The sequence below is a fragment of the Perissodus microlepis genome, chromosome 4 (genome assembly GCF_051167445.1).
Source record: "Perissodus microlepis isolate ML-2025 ecotype Zambia chromosome 4, ASM5116744v1, whole genome shotgun sequence".
In the NCBI taxonomy this organism is placed as follows: domain Eukaryota; kingdom Metazoa; phylum Chordata; class Actinopteri; order Cichliformes; family Cichlidae; genus Perissodus; species Perissodus microlepis.
The window spans coordinates 23448821-23468550 of NC_140464.1; the positions used below are offsets into that span (position 1 = coordinate 23448821).

A 19730-nucleotide genomic window follows, 5' to 3' on the forward strand; every position below is an offset into this window, starting at 1 on the left:
GTTTGGAGGACTATAGCAGTTGATTCTTCAGAAAATTGGCAACGTCTGTGCTCCGTAAGCCTCAGCATCCACGGAACCCACTCTGTGATCTTACATGTCCTACCACTTCATAGTAGAGTTGCTGTCATTTCCAGTCGTTTCCACTTTGTTATAACACCACTAACAGCTGACTGTGGAATATTTAGCAGCAAGGACATTTCACGACTGGACTTGTTGCACAGATAGCATCCTATGACAGGACCACCCTGGAACTCACTGAGCCCCTGAGGATGACCCATTCTTTCATAAATGAAGTCTGCATGAATAGGTGGCAAAATTTATAAACCTGTAGCCATACAATTAATTTAAACACCTGAATTCAATGATTTGGATGGGTGACTGAATGCTTTTGGCAGTATAGTTTATACAGATAGCACTATAACTGGTTTACTAGCGTTCACTGATACTATGACTGCTTATAGAAGCTGCAGAATGAATGGTGACGTGTACAGAGTTACACTCTCTGCCCAGATTCAGACAAATGCTACAAAACTGATCAGAGAGCTCTCCACAGTGCAAATGCACAATGATCCAAAGCACACTACAAAAACAACCCAAGAATTTCAAGGCAAAGGAATGATATTCTTTCATGGTTGAGATAGTCATTTGGGTCAAGTACTCCCTTACCACTGAATTAGTTCAAAATGTTTAAACAGAACACAAAATTGGACCTCTGCTGTCTTTGCACGAGTACAAATCAGAAGTACAAGCCAGCTTGCCATATGGGGGACATTTTATTGCACAACGAAAGTTTTGAAAACCTTCTTTCTTAATGAACTGCACAATGAAGGCACACTTCAGTAACATTCCCTGATTGAGCAAAACACAAACAGAAGGTAAAACAACAAAGGCACGAGGAAGGCTGCAGGTATGGCATATGAAACCTTTATAAATCTTCACTGATGATCAATTTTTCTTTCTTTCTTAGTGTGGCACCACATAGCCTTACGCTCACAGCACAGTGCAGTTAATGTTTTGGCTGGAGAGACACGAGCTGTGAATGTAGCGCCGTGAAGTCACAAGAAAATTAAAATATGCGCTTTTTTAAATTCAAGTTTGTTAAATATATATATGTCTTCAAGTGAACCGCTGCTGTTGGTTTTGATTTGAAAACTCTTGACAAACTGAAATGCTGTTTGGCAGTTACAAAATTGGCTCACAAAGTCAAATTCTTCTTAGTCCTGAAGCAGGAAGTTGTATTTTCCAAAGTCGACCTCATCAGGCATGACGAGCATATCTTCCCTAGCTTTGGCCAGCTTTTGTCGTAAGAACTCTCGTCTCTCTATCCACTCCTGGAGCTCCTCCGGGCTATGGGCGTAGTCACAGCATGCACCATCAGGACAGCTGCCATCCAACCTGTCAGTTATTAAATGAAACACTATGTTGTGAGCTTTACTTTAACTAAACACTACCATACGATTTAGTCCACTCACTCAGCAGACTTTATAACTTAATCTTTGCTGGATGATAAAGTGTGAGAGTCCTACTGTATGTTAGGACCTGGATACTTCTTGCACACAAGTGACCTACAGCTCTGTACTGTCCCCAAACGCCTCATATCCTGTGCTGCACAGTTTGTTACAACAGCTCAGGTTTTGCAAACTGGTCATGTGATTTACACCTCACACAGTGGATCTATTATTCTCACTTATGTTTACTCTTAAACTGTACTGAGGTAATTTTGCATGATTTGCAGTTCACAGTGGACTTGGTGCAGCCCGTCAGTTTCTTCTGTCTGAAACAAGCAGTTTTAGCTCCTTTCATCCTCAACTTAAGCCAGCTTTTCTCCGATTGGCTGTCCATCATAAACAGTGGGTGGGGCCTCTGTGGTCACAGTCACATATGTGTCCCTGAGATGACCATACTCGGGATTTCCCCTCTCTATGACCTCATCAGAGCAAAGAGTAGGAAAGAAAATGGACTAAAACAGACACTGAAGCCTGAAGTGGCTCAAGTTGATTACTTGTACATATGCTGACTTAATTTCTTCATTTATTAAATTAAAAAAAAAAAGGCATAATAGCTCACTTTTATTCATTGTCTGCATGTACAAACTGATCCAGGAAAATTTCTTACTTGGAGCACAGTTCAAAGCGTGTACCCGGGAAGCGGTAGCTCCACGTCAGAGCTTCATCTTCTCCCTCGCAGCTGAACACTCTGTCCTTGTGCTTCTCGGTGGAAATGTGCTGCTGCCACTGCCGCTCGCTGTTACTGTGTTTGCCACACAGGCGGCAGTGAAAGCCACTCTAAAATAAAGACGGGAAGAAATACTCTCATCTTTTCTTACTAACTGAAAGAACAATATGGGAGTTTTAAGATTTTCAGACTTTTGCTTTGTTGAAACAAAGAGAGAAAAGTGAAACCCACCATTGGCTCAGCATAATCAGTGGGCATAGTGATGTATTTTTCCTCAGGGCTGGGCTGGTTGACCGTGGATCCATCTGCTTGACGATTATAACCGCTTAATTCCAGCCACATGTCATACATCTGCTGCATGTCTTTCACTACAGGCACACAAACATCAGATCACTGAGAGGACATTCAGTGAGTGGACCTCTTCTTGTACAAACTGCACTTCCCTCCTCATGCAGATAAGAAGTGCTTCCTTTATTTTTCCAATCAAACCAAATAGCGTTGGCTGCTTTTAGTAACTTACAGTCATTATTTTTCATATACATCCACATGTCCTTCTCCTCTGGGCTGTGAGCAAAGGTGCAGACCCCAGAGTAGCTACATTTCCTCTTCTCCAAAATCTGTGCACACATCTGTCAGGAGAAAGCATCACGCTGTTAAACACCGATCGCAGACGACGCCCTTCCCCATCATTTGAAATATCAACACTAGAGCCTGCCCGGACAATAATAACTATTCGCTGATATATCGGTATCAGAATTTATAATGACTGACAAGTGAAATTTTAAGAAATTAAGCAGTGATGGGAGAACACATTACTGTTCAACCAACAACGCACAGTGCCATTTGTGAGACAAAGTATCCAACTTCTCTACTGGAACGCTACAAATGCCACCAAATAATGCAACAAAGATGAGGGAAGTCCTCATTTGTATCAGTGCAGGGATGATGTCTATGATGCAAGTCCTTGGTTTAAATGCCTTCTGCTTTAAAGTGCAGACTTACATAATACTGTGCAGGGAGATCCTTGGCGTGTGGCAGTGGTCGCACCTGAACCCATTTACTTCTCTCTTGGGACTTGACCAGCAGCACTCGCCTGTCTTTAGTCCACCTGAAGTTGACGACAAAAACGTAAATATGCTCCGTGCTTTGGAGGATTTATCTGAACGCAATGGTGAGCAAGAGAGAAGCTGTAAAGGGTCCGTTTAGGTGCAAGGCTTTGTAAGAGCATCTGCAGTTAAACAGCACTTTCTGTTTGATTGCAGTGACAGACATTGAGGGATTATCATTCGATTGGTTGGTGAAACAATTCTTCAACACAAAATGCCCAGGGGGGCGTTTTGACTGCTTGGCATTTTAAAATTCATGTAACTCTGTTAGATTAAAAGTCCAACATCTCTTATTTATGACTTTTTTAATAGTTTTTTTCTTCATATGGTGAATTTTGGCGTGTGTGGGACAAAAAGAAAAGAAAACATGGACTGTGTGATAAACTTTCACTGTTGTACTTTAAAATAATTTATTTATTAAAATGTGTGCTGCTTATTAGCAAACTCTATATATTTTACCTTTATGATCTAAAATGAAATATTAAAAATCATTGCAAAATTAATAAAAATCCTAAAACTTAACCTTAAATGTTTTAAAAAAATTAAATATTTCTTATATGAGAAAAATGAGCTGAATGACTTCCTTGTTATTGATGCTGTTGTTGCAGGACGTGGTCAAAGCGACCCCCCTGGTGGTTCTACTGTTAAAAATGAAATACAAGAGAAGTCGCTGCAGTGCAAAAAGTGTTTCTCTTTTAGTCATTCATTCATTCATTCATTGCCAGACATACCCTGGAGGGAAAAATCACATAAGGTCAGGAGGTCTGAATACAGTTTAATTGGCTGTGTGACAGCATGTTGAGGTGCACTGGACAATGATTAAGTTTTAATCACTGAAGTGATCGCCTAATATGACATAATATTATAAAATATTAAAAATAAAACTCTAGACTCGTACAGGAACTGAGCACCTGTATTCACTTTACTCACGCATGTCTAGCTTTAGCACCGCAGTGCTTGAGGCCTTTGTCTGGCTCACTGATCAGGCCGTCCAACCAGCACTGACTGCAGGCAAACTTCATCCGCATGTTAAGACTCTTCCCAGCACCTCCTCCCCCTCCTGGTTTGCTCCCACCTTCTTCAAAAGGCACCTGTTTAAATTTAAATGACAAAAAAGGGAAGTTCGTCCACAGATGAAATGTTAAATAAAGTCACAGGCTGCTGGATGGAAGTCTGCATTTAGTATCAGCAGTAACGCAAACGCACACACATTGTCGGGCCACTACAAGCATACTGATGATAAGTATGACCGTCCTCTTATCAAAATCTACTGAATGGTTGACAAGATGAAACATTCACCTTACAGAGCATCATCTCTCCAACACATATTGACAGTAATAACAGTAGCATTAAAGAAGAGCCAGACTGGAACGGGTTAGTAAGAAAAATACTATTTCTATAAAAGTGATCATCACAATGCTTCTTACTCTGTTTCCTTTCTGTTTGCTTGAGTTTTGCTCCTGCTTGTCATGATACTTTGCGGATATTCTCACAATCTCATCAGGACTGACACCTGAAAACAAAAATGCATAAACAAGGAGAACGATTACAGGACAACAGTGCACTTTGATGGACTTTTTGAATGAATATTGTGGCAGTGAATGTTTTCCACAGTGGAAACACTGGCAGATCGCGATGGATTTTGTGTCATCGATGAATGAAATTAACTGTTTATTATTTCTATTTATAGTATAGCTCATTTTCATTGAGTACAATTCTTCAGTGCAACTTAATTTTCACACTAAGCATTAGTAAAGTATTAGCAAGTGCTTACTTCTATAATTAAAATATTACTTTGCCTTAGTATGTCATTTATAAATACAGACATGTTTATCCATCTGTTACACCATGTATCACTGCTACTACATCACTGCTGTAAATGGCATACTAAGGAGGAGTGATGCTATATAAATGATGAATTAAGCACTTACTACTAAAACATAATAGTGTGACATTATTATAAAGCACAGGTTTGATTCAGATCATTTCAGCACACAAGCTCTCAATCGGTTGTTCTAAGTTTGATCTCAGTAATTAACAGTACTATGACAACAGTAAAGCAAAGTATTTGTCAGGCACCTGTTTCTCTCTGCACCTTCCAGGTTTTGAGCTCGATAACAGAGTGGGCGTAGTGGCAGTTGTCCTCTCTGACACAGCCGTACCGGATGGCTTGGTTGCACAGATCCATGTGACACAGGATGCTCAACGGGCGAACCTTCTTGTAAATCACATTGTGGGTCCTCACCACAAAAGCCAAGCACCTGATGGGCACAGAGGGAAAAAGAAAGCGTGATGGAGACAGATGAGAAGGCATACGAAGCAAAGAGTTGGTGCAGGATTAGAAGTGAGAGTGGGTGAGAGAACAAGGACTTGTAATGACCCGTATGTTGTAAGCACACTCACTTATTAGCATCAAAGTTGTGTCGAACATCCAAGTTAGAGCAGATGGTCTGATCGTCTTGGAAGCGCTTACTGATTATTCTCGGTTTACTGTCATAGCACGCCTGGAGAGACACAGCAGGAAGACGAAGATGTTGAAAGGAAAGGAAGAGAGACCGGTGATGGACACAAAGGGAGAAAGATGGAGAAGATCATCTTAGAAATGAAATGAACATTTGTCGTGATGGAAGCGTGCTACATCCAGACACAAATATTACAAACATAGTGTGCATTGGCTAACATACAGTCAGCAGTTTACATCCACTTATCGTGGGATTTAACTGCATTGTCTTTGAACTCTCCTTTTCTTTTCAAATTCACACAGGTTTAACATTATACAAATTATAAGTGGTTATATAAATTATTACCACTGATATCTGTTTAAATGTCCCTTAGTAAGATGCACCTCAGCCAACACTTTTGATAGCAATCAACAAACTTCTGGCATAATTCTGGTTGAATATTTGAACACTCCTCTTGGAAGAATGGGTACCATAGTTCATTTAAATTGGTTAGTAGCCACACATTTTCAACTCTCATAGTTCAAAAGAACAAATGGAAAGTGGTACTTTTGAAGTTTCCAGATTAAACATTTAAAACACAAAACAAATGGAGAAACTTCAGCGTGCATCATGTAAATCTTTAACATTAATCCGATCAGGTTAAAGAGCTTTTATACCCCTGCTCCATTATCAAAGAGAAAAACAGAGATTTCAAATAAACACAGCTCACGTGCACTAACCTGACAGAGGAACATGAACGTGCCTTTGTTTTCCTGTAGGAGGCTTATGATGCTGCTCACAGGGTCCAGTTTAAAAGGTTTTGTGCCAAACAGTCTGTTTCTGTCCAGCCTCCCTTTCTTCTCCTCTGTCCAAACATCGATCTCCATCTGGTTGTAGGCAAACGTGCATTTCTCTCCATACTTACACACACCCAGCTCTCCAGACTTCAGCAACTCTGGAAATATAAGAAAACACACATTTCATTCACATAAGCACACTAAGTATGCGAGTTTTACTGCCTTCCTTCTTTCACTGCACAGAAATTTGAAGTGTGGTAACAGGCACACACACAGTATTCGTGTGCAATCCACAGCTGGCTCATTCTCAACTCTCTGCAGCAAATTAACAGAAAATCTGAACAATTTTCCTCAAATTTATCACATTTTTCAATGTTTTCAAAACATGCTCACCTGGTTAGGGAATATGGAAACAAGAAACACTGAGTCATTAAAATATCTCTGGAAGAACAAACTGTGCTCTGGGGTGACTTTGAAAACTAAAACGACTGTAAGCTCTAAGCTATTCCCGTATATTTGGAAAGACATGGTGATGAGTCAGCTGCTCTTGAACTTCAGGAACTGGTCTCACTGAAGGAATTTAGATGACTTGGATGTAGTTACTGAAAATGTTCTGCCTGAATATCACCACCCTTGTTTGTTTCTGGCACAGGAAAATGAATTTTATTGAAGTTTCAGGCTTTACTCGCAATCAAGTTTATAAATTATTGATGTTTTTAGACATTTTTCAAATCAACTGTATGTTATGTGGCTTGTGTGGGGTTTTTCTGTGTGTATTTGTATGCGTGTTACTAGTTTATACAAGTCTTGGCCAGAACAGGACAGGTCAGAAATTTTGAAAGTCAACAGTCATATTTTCCTGGTTAAATAAAGATAAATAAAAACATAAAATGTGTATTAAAATATTCTTCTCTCTTCCAATAGACTGGTCAGACGATTAAGGGAATTGGTATAATTAAATTCCCCCAAAATAGTTTTTAATTGTATTTTTTTAATCATAAAAAAAATTAAACTTGATGAATGAAAAAGTGGGAAACTAGTCCCTTATTGTTGATTATCTGGCAACAACTTATAAATGTATGATTGTCACCATTTTCAGACTTTACTATTAAAGACGTATTTATCTGCAATAATAAGTAAATAACTATGAAAAATAGAAGAGACTCATGACCTTGATCTTGAGCTCCTTACCTTTGCAAAGTACAAATCGCCCACCAAAGGCCTTCAGTATGGGCAGCGGTCGCACTCTGGTCCAGTCTAACGGGGGATCGGCTTTCAGTCTGCATAGCAGAATGTCTCTCTTACAGTTGTGGACCAGGTCTGGCTTGTGAACGTAAGTATATATCCCTACACCTGTGAAGGAATTAGTGCACAAATACACAAAACATATTCATCAAACATTAAAGAGGAAAACAAGTTCTTTTAAAGTTCCACTGAGAACAGCAGGGCATCAAACTTCCCACACTGTAAAACCATCACCAGCTGATAAGCAGCAGGACCATTTTGATGTCACTCAAATCCTACCATACCTTCTCGAGGGTAGCAAGCAGAGCAGGCCTGCAGGAACTCATGGGTGGAGGACAGAGGGTTATACACTGCACCCAGCCTTTGGTTTTCCTTCTCCTTTGTTTCCAAGGTAAGAATAAGACATCAGTTAATGCTAAGGAAGATACAAGGAAAGCAAACGTAACACAAGCCTGATCATCAGTCTTACTTTGTAATGATTTTTTGGAGATCGCATTACTGGAGCCGCAATACTATGAGAGCCTGAGATACCTGAGGAGCAAGGAGAGAACATAAATTATGAACTGCATGAGGTAAAAGGGCTGAAGCACCAACCTCAGACGCTAAAGGGGAACTGGCCACTTCATTAGGTACAACTGTTCAGCTGCTCACTAATGTCAATATTTATCATATAATCACACGGCAGAAACCTGATGCATTTAGGCACACAGACATGGCTGAAGTTCAAACTCAGCTTTAGGATTTAAATGTGGCAGGTTCGAATGTTTCAGAATCAGCCGATCTGCTGGGATTTTTCTATGCAACCATCTGTAAGGTCTACAGAGAGTGGTATCAGAAAGAGATAACATCCAGCGAGCAACAGTTCTTTGGGAGAAAATGCTTCGTTAATCCCTGGGGAGAATGGTCAGACTGCTTCAGTTATTACTAAATAATAACTGTTCTTCAGCCTTTCTGAATATCTTTAAATGGGCATGTGAATCATACAAATGTATATCGGTGGATGTTTGAGCAAAAAAGCAGTGCATCCCTTATAATAAGCCAGATATAAATCATAGTCACCTGCTGAGTTGAAATCGGAGAGCGAGTCCAGGCCAGACCCCCCGACTAAGACTGCTGGCAAAGCTACTCTAACACCCTCCATCGAGGAAAATGAGTCCAAGGAATCAAGGGAGTCAAGCCGGTCCATGGATCTATTCCTAATTTTAGAGACATGATCGCCCTGGCTGCTTGGATTAGAGAGTGTCTCTAAGGGATCTAGTTCATCTAGCAGCTCATCAAGAGACTTTTCTCCTACATCCAGCTCTGTTTTGGCCTCGATAACTTCTTCAGCAGCAGCAGCCCTCGGCATCTTATCCAAGGCGTCATCGAGAGAATCGAGGGAATCAAGACCGTCCAGACCGTCCAGCTTCGTAGGGGTCAGTAGTAAGTTTGAAGCATCTGCAACATCACCTTTTTCAGAGGTCGAGAGGTCGTCTAGGATATCCAGTGTAGCAGCTGAGGTGCCGAGCCCAGAACCAGAAAAGGAGTCCAAGGAGTTGAGTTGGTTAACGGCTGAGCTGAAAAAGGCCGGGGGTAGTTGGGGTGTCGGAGCAGGCAGGACAGATGGGCCTCTTTGTGTGCAAGAGGATGTCCCGCTGGGCACTGAGAATACGTCCTGTCAAGAAAGGAGGCAGGATGTAAAAAACATAAGCAAAACATGACAATGCCTCAACTGGATAATTAAACATGAAAGTTGGAATGGATGCTGGCCGACACAGCTGGTAAATAACCCATATACAATACTGCATTAATCAATATTTTGGCCTAAGTAATGGATCAATAAAACCACTATGCACAGAGGGGAATCACCTGACTCTATAAAGTCCTTCATGCCTATTAGCTTGTTAGTTTTACTTCATCGTTTCTGTCCCCAAGTTATGTTAGCAACTACTACTGTTTTGACAGCTTGTTTCTAATCTTCCAAGCAGGGGTGTGTTTAAAAGGAGGCATAAAGTGGCCCTGCTTGCCCCTGAAATATAATTTCTTCCCCATCTAGATACTGGAGGTTAGAGAAGGGGGTTGCTTTGATTGACAGGTATCCTGGCACAGAGATTGTAGCAGATTGGTGTCTTCTAATGCATTTTGGAGCATTTTAAATTGAATTATTTGTTGAATAATATATCCTACTGTGATACAAACTATCCAAGATGTTTAGCTGAGTGAAATTATACTATTTTAGTAACCTGTTACTTAGGGCCAGTTAGGAGATGTGTGCCTGGGAGTTGCACCCATGCAGTTTATTGATGAGGCTTGCAAGAATTAGCAGATATCTTAACTACAGCCCAACAGATATAATCACCAAAACATATATTATATATTGGACAAAATGAGCTTTTTGCTGGTATATCAGCATCAGCACCTACAAACCCCCCAACAAGATTCTGAGAAACGCCTTTCGAACATGTTATAATTGCCAATGTTGTCCACCAGAGGGCACTCTGCAACTTTCCAAATGTATTGGCAATAAGTTTGGAATGGCACATCCTCAACAACCTGCCAATCCAAGCAGAGCATAAACTAATAATCCATGTTTTGTTGTGACAATAAAACAAGATTATTTTTAAACAGTACTGACATAAATAACTACAAATAACAAAAGTTAGGGAGATCTGTTGATATTTTGTGTGTCTGTAAGAAAACCACTGACACTGAATCTTCCAAAACAAAAAAAACCCTCTAGAAATATGCCTGTGTTCAGTAGACTCTTCTTTAATCTCTAAGTATTGTTGCATTTCACTCAGACCTCATCAAGGACTCACCATACTTTGCCTTGAAAGAGGTAAAAGGTAAACAGAATTTCCTGTGTTGGGTGACCTGCTCAAAACAAGAAGTAAACCGTGTCTGATTTTCACTCAAATGAATCATTTCAGCACTTATATCACTCAAACATCATCTTCCACCATCAGCAACAAAAGTAGTCCGCTGGTCTGAAAGGAAAAAAAACACAGCACTTAGAGTTTACCTCAGCTGTTTCCGGCTCAGTAGAAACACAGTCCAGCAGACTGTCTATGTCATCTCCCATCAGCTCGGAGTCCTCGATAGTGCCCGACCTTTCAGGTACTGCAGAGTTAGTAGGTGTACTGCAGCTGGTAGGTGTGGAAGGAAATGAGGACTGAGGCACGCTGGGGAAGTTGACTAAAAAGGAACAGAAGTGCATTTACTTGGACCATTCTTGTGTTTGTGTACAAAATGATCAAGAACAGAGAGTAGCAGAGGCACAAATGTCAAAATTCCCACCTGGTGCAACGCCATTACCATTTTCTACATTACCACCTGACATCTGGAGAGAAGAACATAAATCGCTGTCAGATGAAGGATAAAATGACTGTGTCCTGTCTGACTATGACTAAGCTGAAGGCTGATAAAGTCCTACAACCCACAATGAACCAGATTTAAACATTTACACACCTTTGTGCTGACGTAAGGTTTTCGAATCTTCAGTCCTAGATGGTTTGCCAGTTCCTGTGCGAGCTCATTCACCTGTTGGTCCTGCCAACAGGTAAACGAATGGATTTACTGAAATGCTCCAAGCTACAATTAACATATATGCGATGAACAACACCGAGACTGAGACACAGATAAGTTTATCTCATCTTGTTAAACGGTATTCATCATTTCAGTTATGGAAAAAAATGTATTCCTTCGATCGGATGCCTTCATTTTTAAAAAAAATAAAAATTAAATGAATAGAAATGCAGACAACTGATTAAATTTTACTAAACATGAATGAAAAAAGGAATGTGATGAAATCTCTCTCCTGACCTCCTCCATACACATTAACAGGGATTTAAAGATGCAGCGATTTTCTTCCACTTACATCCTGGACACCAGTATGTCACAGGGCTAAGACTTGGGGACATCTCTCAGGTCCTGTGTCTTTGCTAGTTGTTAATTAGCAAAATTTGGGAATCACCTTGTTGTTATTTTATTTTCACTAAGAATTGGGGATGTGTTTTTGTGACAGGCTGTTAGGGCTGCCACGATTAGTCGACTAGTCACGATTACATCGACTATCAGAATTGTCAACGACTGATTTAATAGTCGACGCGTCGTTTGAAGCTTTGTAAGATCACAAAAGATGCAGCAATAAGTAGTAGGATTTAAGAGTTTGTGGGGATAGGTTAATTGGATAATCCAAATTGCCACTAGGTGTGAATGTGCGAGTGAATGTGAGTGTGAATGGTTGTCTGTCCTTGTGTGTTAGCCCTGCGACAGACTGGCGACCTGTCCAGGGTGTACCCTGCCTCTCGCCCTATGACAGCTGGGATTGGCTCCAGCACCCCCCGCGACCCTGAAAAGGATAAGCGGTAGCGAATGGATGGATGGATGGATGGATTTAAGAGTGTAATAACGGACTGAAACAGAAGATGGCAGCACTGCATGTACAAGGATGCCGGCTGCCGTTAAACCCCGAAGAAGAAGAAGAAGAAAAAGTAGCTCTGTCCCAGAATTCATAGCGCAGCCCAGCTCAGTTTCCAACAATGGCGGTAGCTCGTTCGTTTTAATATTACTCTTATTATTCTTTCTGGGTCACAAAATAAACGTTTAACATATTTTCAGGTGAGAATGTAACTGTGTAAACCTCAAATATCTGCTCAATTTATCAAGACACCACATATTTTGAAAGGCACTCCGACGTCTGTTACCCCCTAGCTCGATAGCTAGCCGGGGGCAAAGCTCACTAGAGCCGTGAGAACCCCGGACTCCGGGCAAATCGTTTTCAAACCCACCGCCGTCTTTCGCTACTCAGGTTAAACATATATAAGTCACTTAGATAACTTAAAAATGTTATTGTTTGGCTTTTTTTCAGTATTTTATTTGTTCCTGAGTAAATCGGTTTGGCAGAGATTAAAGTTATAGTTTTTACACAGCTGAATAAACGTCAAGCAGACAGCTGATGATCAGAAGTGTGAAATGCTCGAGAATATACTCCGGTGTCCTGCTATATTTTAGATAGCAAGGAGTTTATTAAACTTCACCGAAACAATCTGCAAATTTCATTAAAATTTAATAAACTATCATCTTGCCTTTATTTTTAGTTAGCACATACCTTAAACACTTAAAGCTGTAAGCTAATGATAGTTATATAAGAGCAGATGCTGCTGGTGCAATAAGCTGTATGTTTTACGTCCAATGGATGCATGCTCTGATTAGTCGGCTAATCGCAAAAATAATCGGTGACTAGTCGACTATCAAAATAATCGTTTGTGGCAGCCCTACAGGCTGTAGTTACAAAGTGTCTGAAGATACTATTTAAAATTCATTATTTGCTAAGTTGCTTGTTATATAAAGACACAGCCCTGGTTCATCCTTGGATGAACCTTAGGTGCCTTTCTTATGCTTGACTGATTCATAGATCAGTGTTCAATGGCGTAACAGTAATAAGGAGTGGCTCAAGATGTTTACACTGTGCTTTATCTTGCTTCTACAAATCAGTGCTGCTGCTGATTTAACCAACAGATTTATATACAGTTCTTACTGAAAACAAGACTATCAGCATAAACTCTCCCATTTCTGTCCATCCTTCACCTGAGGATTAATGAGCAGATAGCTGGCGCTGCAATCGTAGGCCTCCTTATACTTTCCAAGCCCTTTCAAACAAAGGGCCTTCTTGTACAGCGCTCTGCGGCTGTCTTTGCACACCTCCAGAGCACTGTTGCAGTCCAGCACACCTTGTTCATACTCCCCCTGTGGAAAACATGAGAGAAACACACAAAAGAAATCAAAGTAATTTGATTAATTCTTTACTTCCTTTTCCCATCTAGCTTTAAGTACGACTCTACAAGGTGAAGAAATCACAGTCTCTTGGTTTAAACTGTGTGTAGCTGCTATGGAGCACTTCACTGGTATGCAGGTCAAAGGCTCTGCGGCCTTGAATGCAGACAAACACATCTGAATGATTTAGTGATGTTTACATATTAGAGGCAGTAAATCAGAACAGATCTGTTTTTATAAGTGGTTTCATAAATCAAGTGTGAGGGGTGGGAGGTTCAGGATAGCCTCAGTTATATAGAATGGTAAATCCAAGTTATGCGCTACAGGAAGAATAGCCACTACATTGGATTTCTACCTTTTCTTCTCAATACCGCTGTAGGCTCCAGTGTTGCTCAAGCATTTGATTTTTGCATTTTTTCTTCCAAAAACAGGGATAATTTCCACAAAAGTAGACATCAACTAAATCATCTATTATTAGCCTTTGTAATCACACAAGCATAGATTTGGCAATATCTGTGCTGACTGCTGGTAAACACTGCTGGGCTTGGCTGGATATTCGTGGATACGTGCATGTCACAGACCTCTGTAGCATATTCAAGCAGGACAGCCTGAAACCACCTGGGCATGAATTTTATTGTGTGTTTGGACCATTTGGGAAAAAGAAAAAAAAAGCATGCACAGCTGGTGACCTTGCAGTGTTGTGCACTGCTTTGAGTTAGAAGACACATGGACATCCACACCAAGCCACGTATGCACCCTCTGATAACCAAATTTCCATAACTTTTATAACACCTCAGCAGGAATTTACAACCATGCAAGCAGCTCTGTGGAACTGCTTGTAGATCAGTCTGGTCTGAAATAACTTAGTGAGGATTTCTTTGGAGGATCTTTAATGTCACTGCACTCTTTAACCCATAAAGACAACATTTGGAGACCTCTGTTGTCCCCTTAATGATGAATTTTGATACCTCAAAAAATATCAACAAAATGTGGTTTGATGATCCCAACCCTAACCCGGTTAACACATTCACCTAATGTGTGAAAGGCTTCCAGTTAAAGACCAGAAGGAGGCATAAACCCAACAAAAAAAGCTGTGTCGAGAAGGACGTCCAGCATAAAATCTAATCCATCTTCTGTGGTGACACCTTGTGAATAGGGGAGCTACTCAACACAATCCAGCCACCAGCAGAGAACGTAAGTGAGTCTGGAGCACAGTGGAGGAAAAGCCATGGAGTTCATGTTTAAGAATGTTTACAATTGGTTTTTGTTGAAGTAGAAAATATAGATGTTACACTGGGATTTTAATAGATATTAAAAGCTCAGGTTCAATCAACAATCATTTCAGGTTGATCCACTTTTATGTGGCTCATGCACATTTGGGTGTGGAAGAGAATTCCTCACAAGCGTTTGTTTCAAAATGTCTGAGCTATGGAAAAGAAAAAGAAAAAACCCTCATTCCCTTACATAGTGAGGTAGATAAGCCTTATACGTATTACACATGCTGCTATACTAGAACTTCATCGTGAGATCTCACAGCATGAGACGTTAACCTGCCCCACTTCATTCCTATACGCAGAACGCTGCACAGACACAAGATCAAACGTTATCTCACCAAACTGTGGTAGGCAGCCGCCCGGTTGACATACAGGCTCTCGAGCAAAGCTTCAGGGATCTTGATCTCCTCCGTTTCAGCGTAGCATGACACATTCAAGCCTTCGCTGAATTCTTTGACAGCCTGCTCACACTGGCCATCCCTGAAGAAGGCGTTGCCCTCATCGAGCAGGTTGCACACTAACTGGGTCAGGAAGTCCTGTGAGGAGCAAAAGAAAAGAAAGGAATAAGAAGCTTTTTTTTTTTTTAAACCTATGCGGACCTGCGCTAACGTGTTGTAAGTTACATTATGTTTTTAAGGTCCACCTTAATATTGACATGCACGTATTTGCATTAAGGGGGTTAGTATAGTATTTTAATACTATTCTAAGCAGGACTTTAAAGTGCATTAGAAAAAAATGTTGAATGTGTTTACAATTCATTTGGTTTATGTTAAATCATATATAACTTATTATCACTCTTTCTCATATGTAGAGACATTTCTCCAAAATACATTTCACTTTTCATAGAGTTATGGAGTCACTGTGCAAAAATGGCCCATCGGGAATCAATCTGGGTGCTGCTAATCAAATGTAGCTGATTAACTGATTTTCAGCAAGTGTGAGCAAATCTATAAAAGCAGAAGTTTTGTCAGTTTGCTGGTCTGGATCATTGGACTTTAAAATGCTTTTCCAAACATTTTGAAGTCCATCACCTTAAATGTTAAAGTTCATGACAGTACAATTAGAAAAAGGTTGAACAACTATGGTTCAGAAGGATCAGAATCACCAGACTGAAGCAAAGTTGTAAAGAAAAGTGGGCCAAAATTCCTCCACAACTGATGAAGTCATACAGAAACCCAGAGCTCCAAGTCATCGCTGCTAAAGGTGGTTCTACAAGATAGTGAATCATGCTGTGCACTTAGGACTGCACATAACCAAGATTAACTACCAATGGTTCATCGCATACTGCTGCATGTTTTATAGAAAATTTCTCTGTTTTCTGAGTGCAGAATTATTATATGAAGAGGACTGGGTTCAACTGAAACCCACAACTATAAACAGGATGTTACACAGCAGACGGATCAACACAACCTACAAGACAGCTGCAGAACTCCACAACTTTGCCTTAAGATTTCTGACACTTGCATGAGATGTAACAGAGAGAAAGGTGCACTGTTTAATGGTATTCAAGCAGGAACCCCTGAGTCTACAGGTTTCCCTGTGGGTTTTATGCATTGTTCTGGAGGTGTAGAGTGGGGATGTGGTTTGTTTCTTCATTTAAACAGTCAACGGTCAATAAACATTAATAGCGAGCAAACATGGACTGAACTGAGTAATGGGGGAAGATTATAAAGAGTCAAAAGAAAGCTAACTGGCGCTTAATTTTACATAGAGCCAGGAATAGAAAGGAAGGTAGCAAAAAGAGACAGAGTGCTTCACACCAAAGCATGCACAGGGCCAGCTGCCCTTTTTATGCACACGGCATAAAAAGCAAAAGCACATAACAGCATTAGCACTACCTGATAGCCGTCGGGGTCAGGATAGGCCAGGGAAGACCTAGAGCAGAGGAACTTGTTAAAATCGTAATGACACAGCTAGGCTGTGAGGCGTGAGTAACCCAGGGACAGTTTCACTTTCAGTCTGGGTGCGCTCAGATAAAAATTAAAATGATCTTACTGTATAAAAGCCAGAGCTTTGTTTATCTTCTCCTTGCGTTTCTCTCGGCCAGGGTCCATGCTTGTCCACTGGAGTGGGAGATACACAGACAAACGGAGAGGGATTAGGAGGAAATACCAACTTCAGTGACAGTGGCTGTGACAGTGGGTGTATCAGAGCTACTCTTCGATACACCCGCTTCCTTTGAAAGTAGTCGAAAAGAACTGCAAGCCTCTATAAACACTCCCACATTCAGCCTCATTCAACGTTTATCACTGGCGCAAACATCTAGCATGCGAGGCCGTTTGTGAGACCAGCCTGGGCCAGCATCGGACACACCTACCAGTAGAAGAAGAAGCCAGGAAGTTCATTGAGCCGAAGCAAAGTTTAAACGTGTGCCATGCTGTTTCCGGAGAGGGCGAAGACGGAGAGACTTTGACAGGAGCAAACCCCGAGGAGGTTTCGTTTGTGACCGCGCGACACTTCCCTCTCCTCGGATAAGTTTCGATTCTCTGCAGCCTGAGTACATCCAGACAGCTGCAGACCTCCCCGTTACAGGCTGCAGTCACGTGACACGACAAGCGCCCCTGCGTCACAACCGCGCGGCCAACCAGCGCGAGTTAACCATATTAACTCGATTACTTGGTAGATAAATACAGTGCTGTGCAAAAATTTTGAGCCACCCTTGATTTCGTTTGATTTTGCACAAGCAGTCGGACCTTCTCATTATTTTTAAAGTGCTCTTGAGCACCAGGTATCCGGGCTTTCTGTGGGTCTTTCAAAGGTCTTCTTTGGCTGCTTTTTCTTTCGTTTCAGTTTTGTATGGGACCATGTTTACAGGAACGTTGTTGTTGATTGTGTCACCGACTGCACACTGATCTTTGAATCATTCAAATATTAAAAAGCCACTTAACCCAAGAGCAGACAAGTTAGAAGAGAACCAATTTTATATTTTTACATTTTAAACAACAACAAATAACATGATTTGTTCACATTTCTTTAGTTGAACCTACAAAAACAAAAAACAGTTTGACAGATATAAAAATGTATTTATCCATTACCAAGGTGATTATCTCAGCATGATGTCCAGTGTGTCCTTAAAACATCTGATAAGACAGGAGAAGTGGAGCACAAAAGAAGAAGCAGCAGGCTTAAATGAAGATAGATAAATAATAGATGTTTCATTCTGAAGGTTACGTGCTTAAAAATTAGGCGAAATCTAGCAAAGACCTGATACCTGAACCTTCAGCTGATTCATTTACTGTTCACTGAAGCGTCATTAGAAATGGTTTCAGTGTGAAAAGGCTGTCAATAAGCCATTCTTAAGGGAGGGAAATAGGAAGAAAAGCCTGAGGTGTGGCACAGTATATGTAAACTGGTCTTAAAATGATGGAGTTATCAATTCAAATTTGACATTTTTAGAAATTAGAGGACAGATACAAATGTATAAACACTGTCACGTCTTTTAAAAAGCTATCTTAAATATACTGAATTACTGTATTATGCAAAACATTCACATTTATTCCCAGTTTACTAGACCCCTGTTTTCCTTTTTTTACTCACATCGCAATCTTTGCTGTATTTCCCCCTACATTTTTTAATTTAGTGTATGAAACACTTCAATAATATTTAGAAATAATGATATGAACTGGCATTAAGCTGATGTATAAATAAAGCTGATATTGTTTGATTTACTCAAACTCACATGGTATTTGCAAACAATAAAAAATACAAACCATGATACATAATTTCTTTACAGGCATTACTTTACAAAATAAAATTCAGAGGGGTTTTATTTTGGTAATATGATACTATTTTAACAACCAAAAGCAAGATTGTTGCGCCCCACTTTGTCTGCTGCACTGGAAACCTGTGAAACCTGTTTATAAAGGAGATAATCAAGAAATGTTAGATAGATGAAACAGCACCATTTTGGAGGGGAAGAAATGATTGAATCAGCCAATCAGAAGCTAGTAAAGTGCTGTAGTGTTGGTGAGAAGGCATGCTTCAGACTGAAAACAGCAAGGACAACAAGGATACCTATATAATACTGTGATAAACTGATGATTAACTAACGGTTCATCTTATATTTGTAAGTAATGTTAAACCTTTTAAGCACTAAAAGACAAAAATTTAACTAAAATCACACAACTATGGGTACCATAATATTTCCTGAGTCCGTTACACAGTCACAGCACACAGAAGGAAATTTTGCATTTAGCAGAGCAGATCAGCACAGTCAAGAGATGATGAATCACATGATCATATCCTGTAAGTGTGACAAATAGAAGGAGATGACCTCTGATCTCTATTGAAATAAAACTGCCGCCCTTTAGAGCATCACAGACATATTTAACTTAACGAGCTAGGGCCTAACAGCTCTGACATCCACAAGAATAAAAGCAGTTTGACAAAGCCTGCATAAATATGCCAAAGACCTACCCGCTGAGTTATGCCATTTGTTGACTCGTCTTCACCCCCATACACATCTGGAATATATCAGAAAGAGGCCCACCATCACACTGCTGTATGACACCTACAAGTGTCTGAAATTACAAAGGCAGCCCTCAGAGGAGAAAACATGCAATTTGACCTCATGACTGAGGACACACACAATCACATGCAGGCATAAGTGTTCATAACTCTGAGTGTCCGAGTTTAAAGTTTCTGGTGATCATAAAGATATGCAAAATCACCATTCAGATGGTAGTGAGACCTGCTATGATGTTTAGTTTGGAGACGGTGGCACTGATAAAAAGGGAAGAAGCGATATTGAATATATGGAATAAAGGATGTTAAAGATGGAGCTGCCAGTTAAGAGGATAATAAGAAGACTGCAGAGAAGATACATTGATGCAGTGAAAGAGGACATGCAGAGAGTTGATGTGAGGAGGATGGTGAACTCTAAAGGGAACAGCCAAAAGAAGAATAAGAATAAAAGAGGATCTCTGTAATGTTGCAACT

General features: G+C 40.4%; 1 protein-coding gene across 2 annotated transcripts; it reads right to left on the reverse strand.

Moving 5' to 3' along the window:
• Positions 1 to 754: 754 nt before the first annotated feature.
• Positions 755 to 17335, reverse strand: LOC146388968 (zinc finger CCCH domain-containing protein 7B-like). Of its 2 annotated transcripts, XM_084926564.1 has the most exons (22): positions 17110 to 17335; positions 16788 to 16855; positions 16631 to 16667; positions 15131 to 15328; positions 13333 to 13491; positions 11212 to 11292; positions 11041 to 11083; positions 10766 to 10938; positions 8824 to 9418; positions 8234 to 8295; positions 8049 to 8142; positions 7711 to 7872; positions 6463 to 6677; positions 5685 to 5785; positions 5361 to 5542; positions 4709 to 4794; positions 4212 to 4372; positions 3178 to 3283; positions 2696 to 2804; positions 2407 to 2543; positions 2116 to 2285; positions 755 to 1395 (listed from the first exon to the last, which is right to left on the reverse strand). In XM_084926564.1, exons 2-22 carry the CDS (start codon positions 16844 to 16846, stop codon positions 1215 to 1217), a joined length of 3111 nt encoding a protein of 1036 aa, XP_084782690.1. In that variant the 5' UTR covers positions 16847 to 16855; positions 17110 to 17335; the 3' UTR covers positions 755 to 1214. The 2 variants fall into 2 exon arrangements, with proteins under 2 accessions (XP_084782690.1, XP_084782691.1); XM_084926565.1 differs by lacking the exon at positions 16631 to 16667.
• Between the last annotated feature and the right edge of the window lie 2395 nt (positions 17336 to 19730).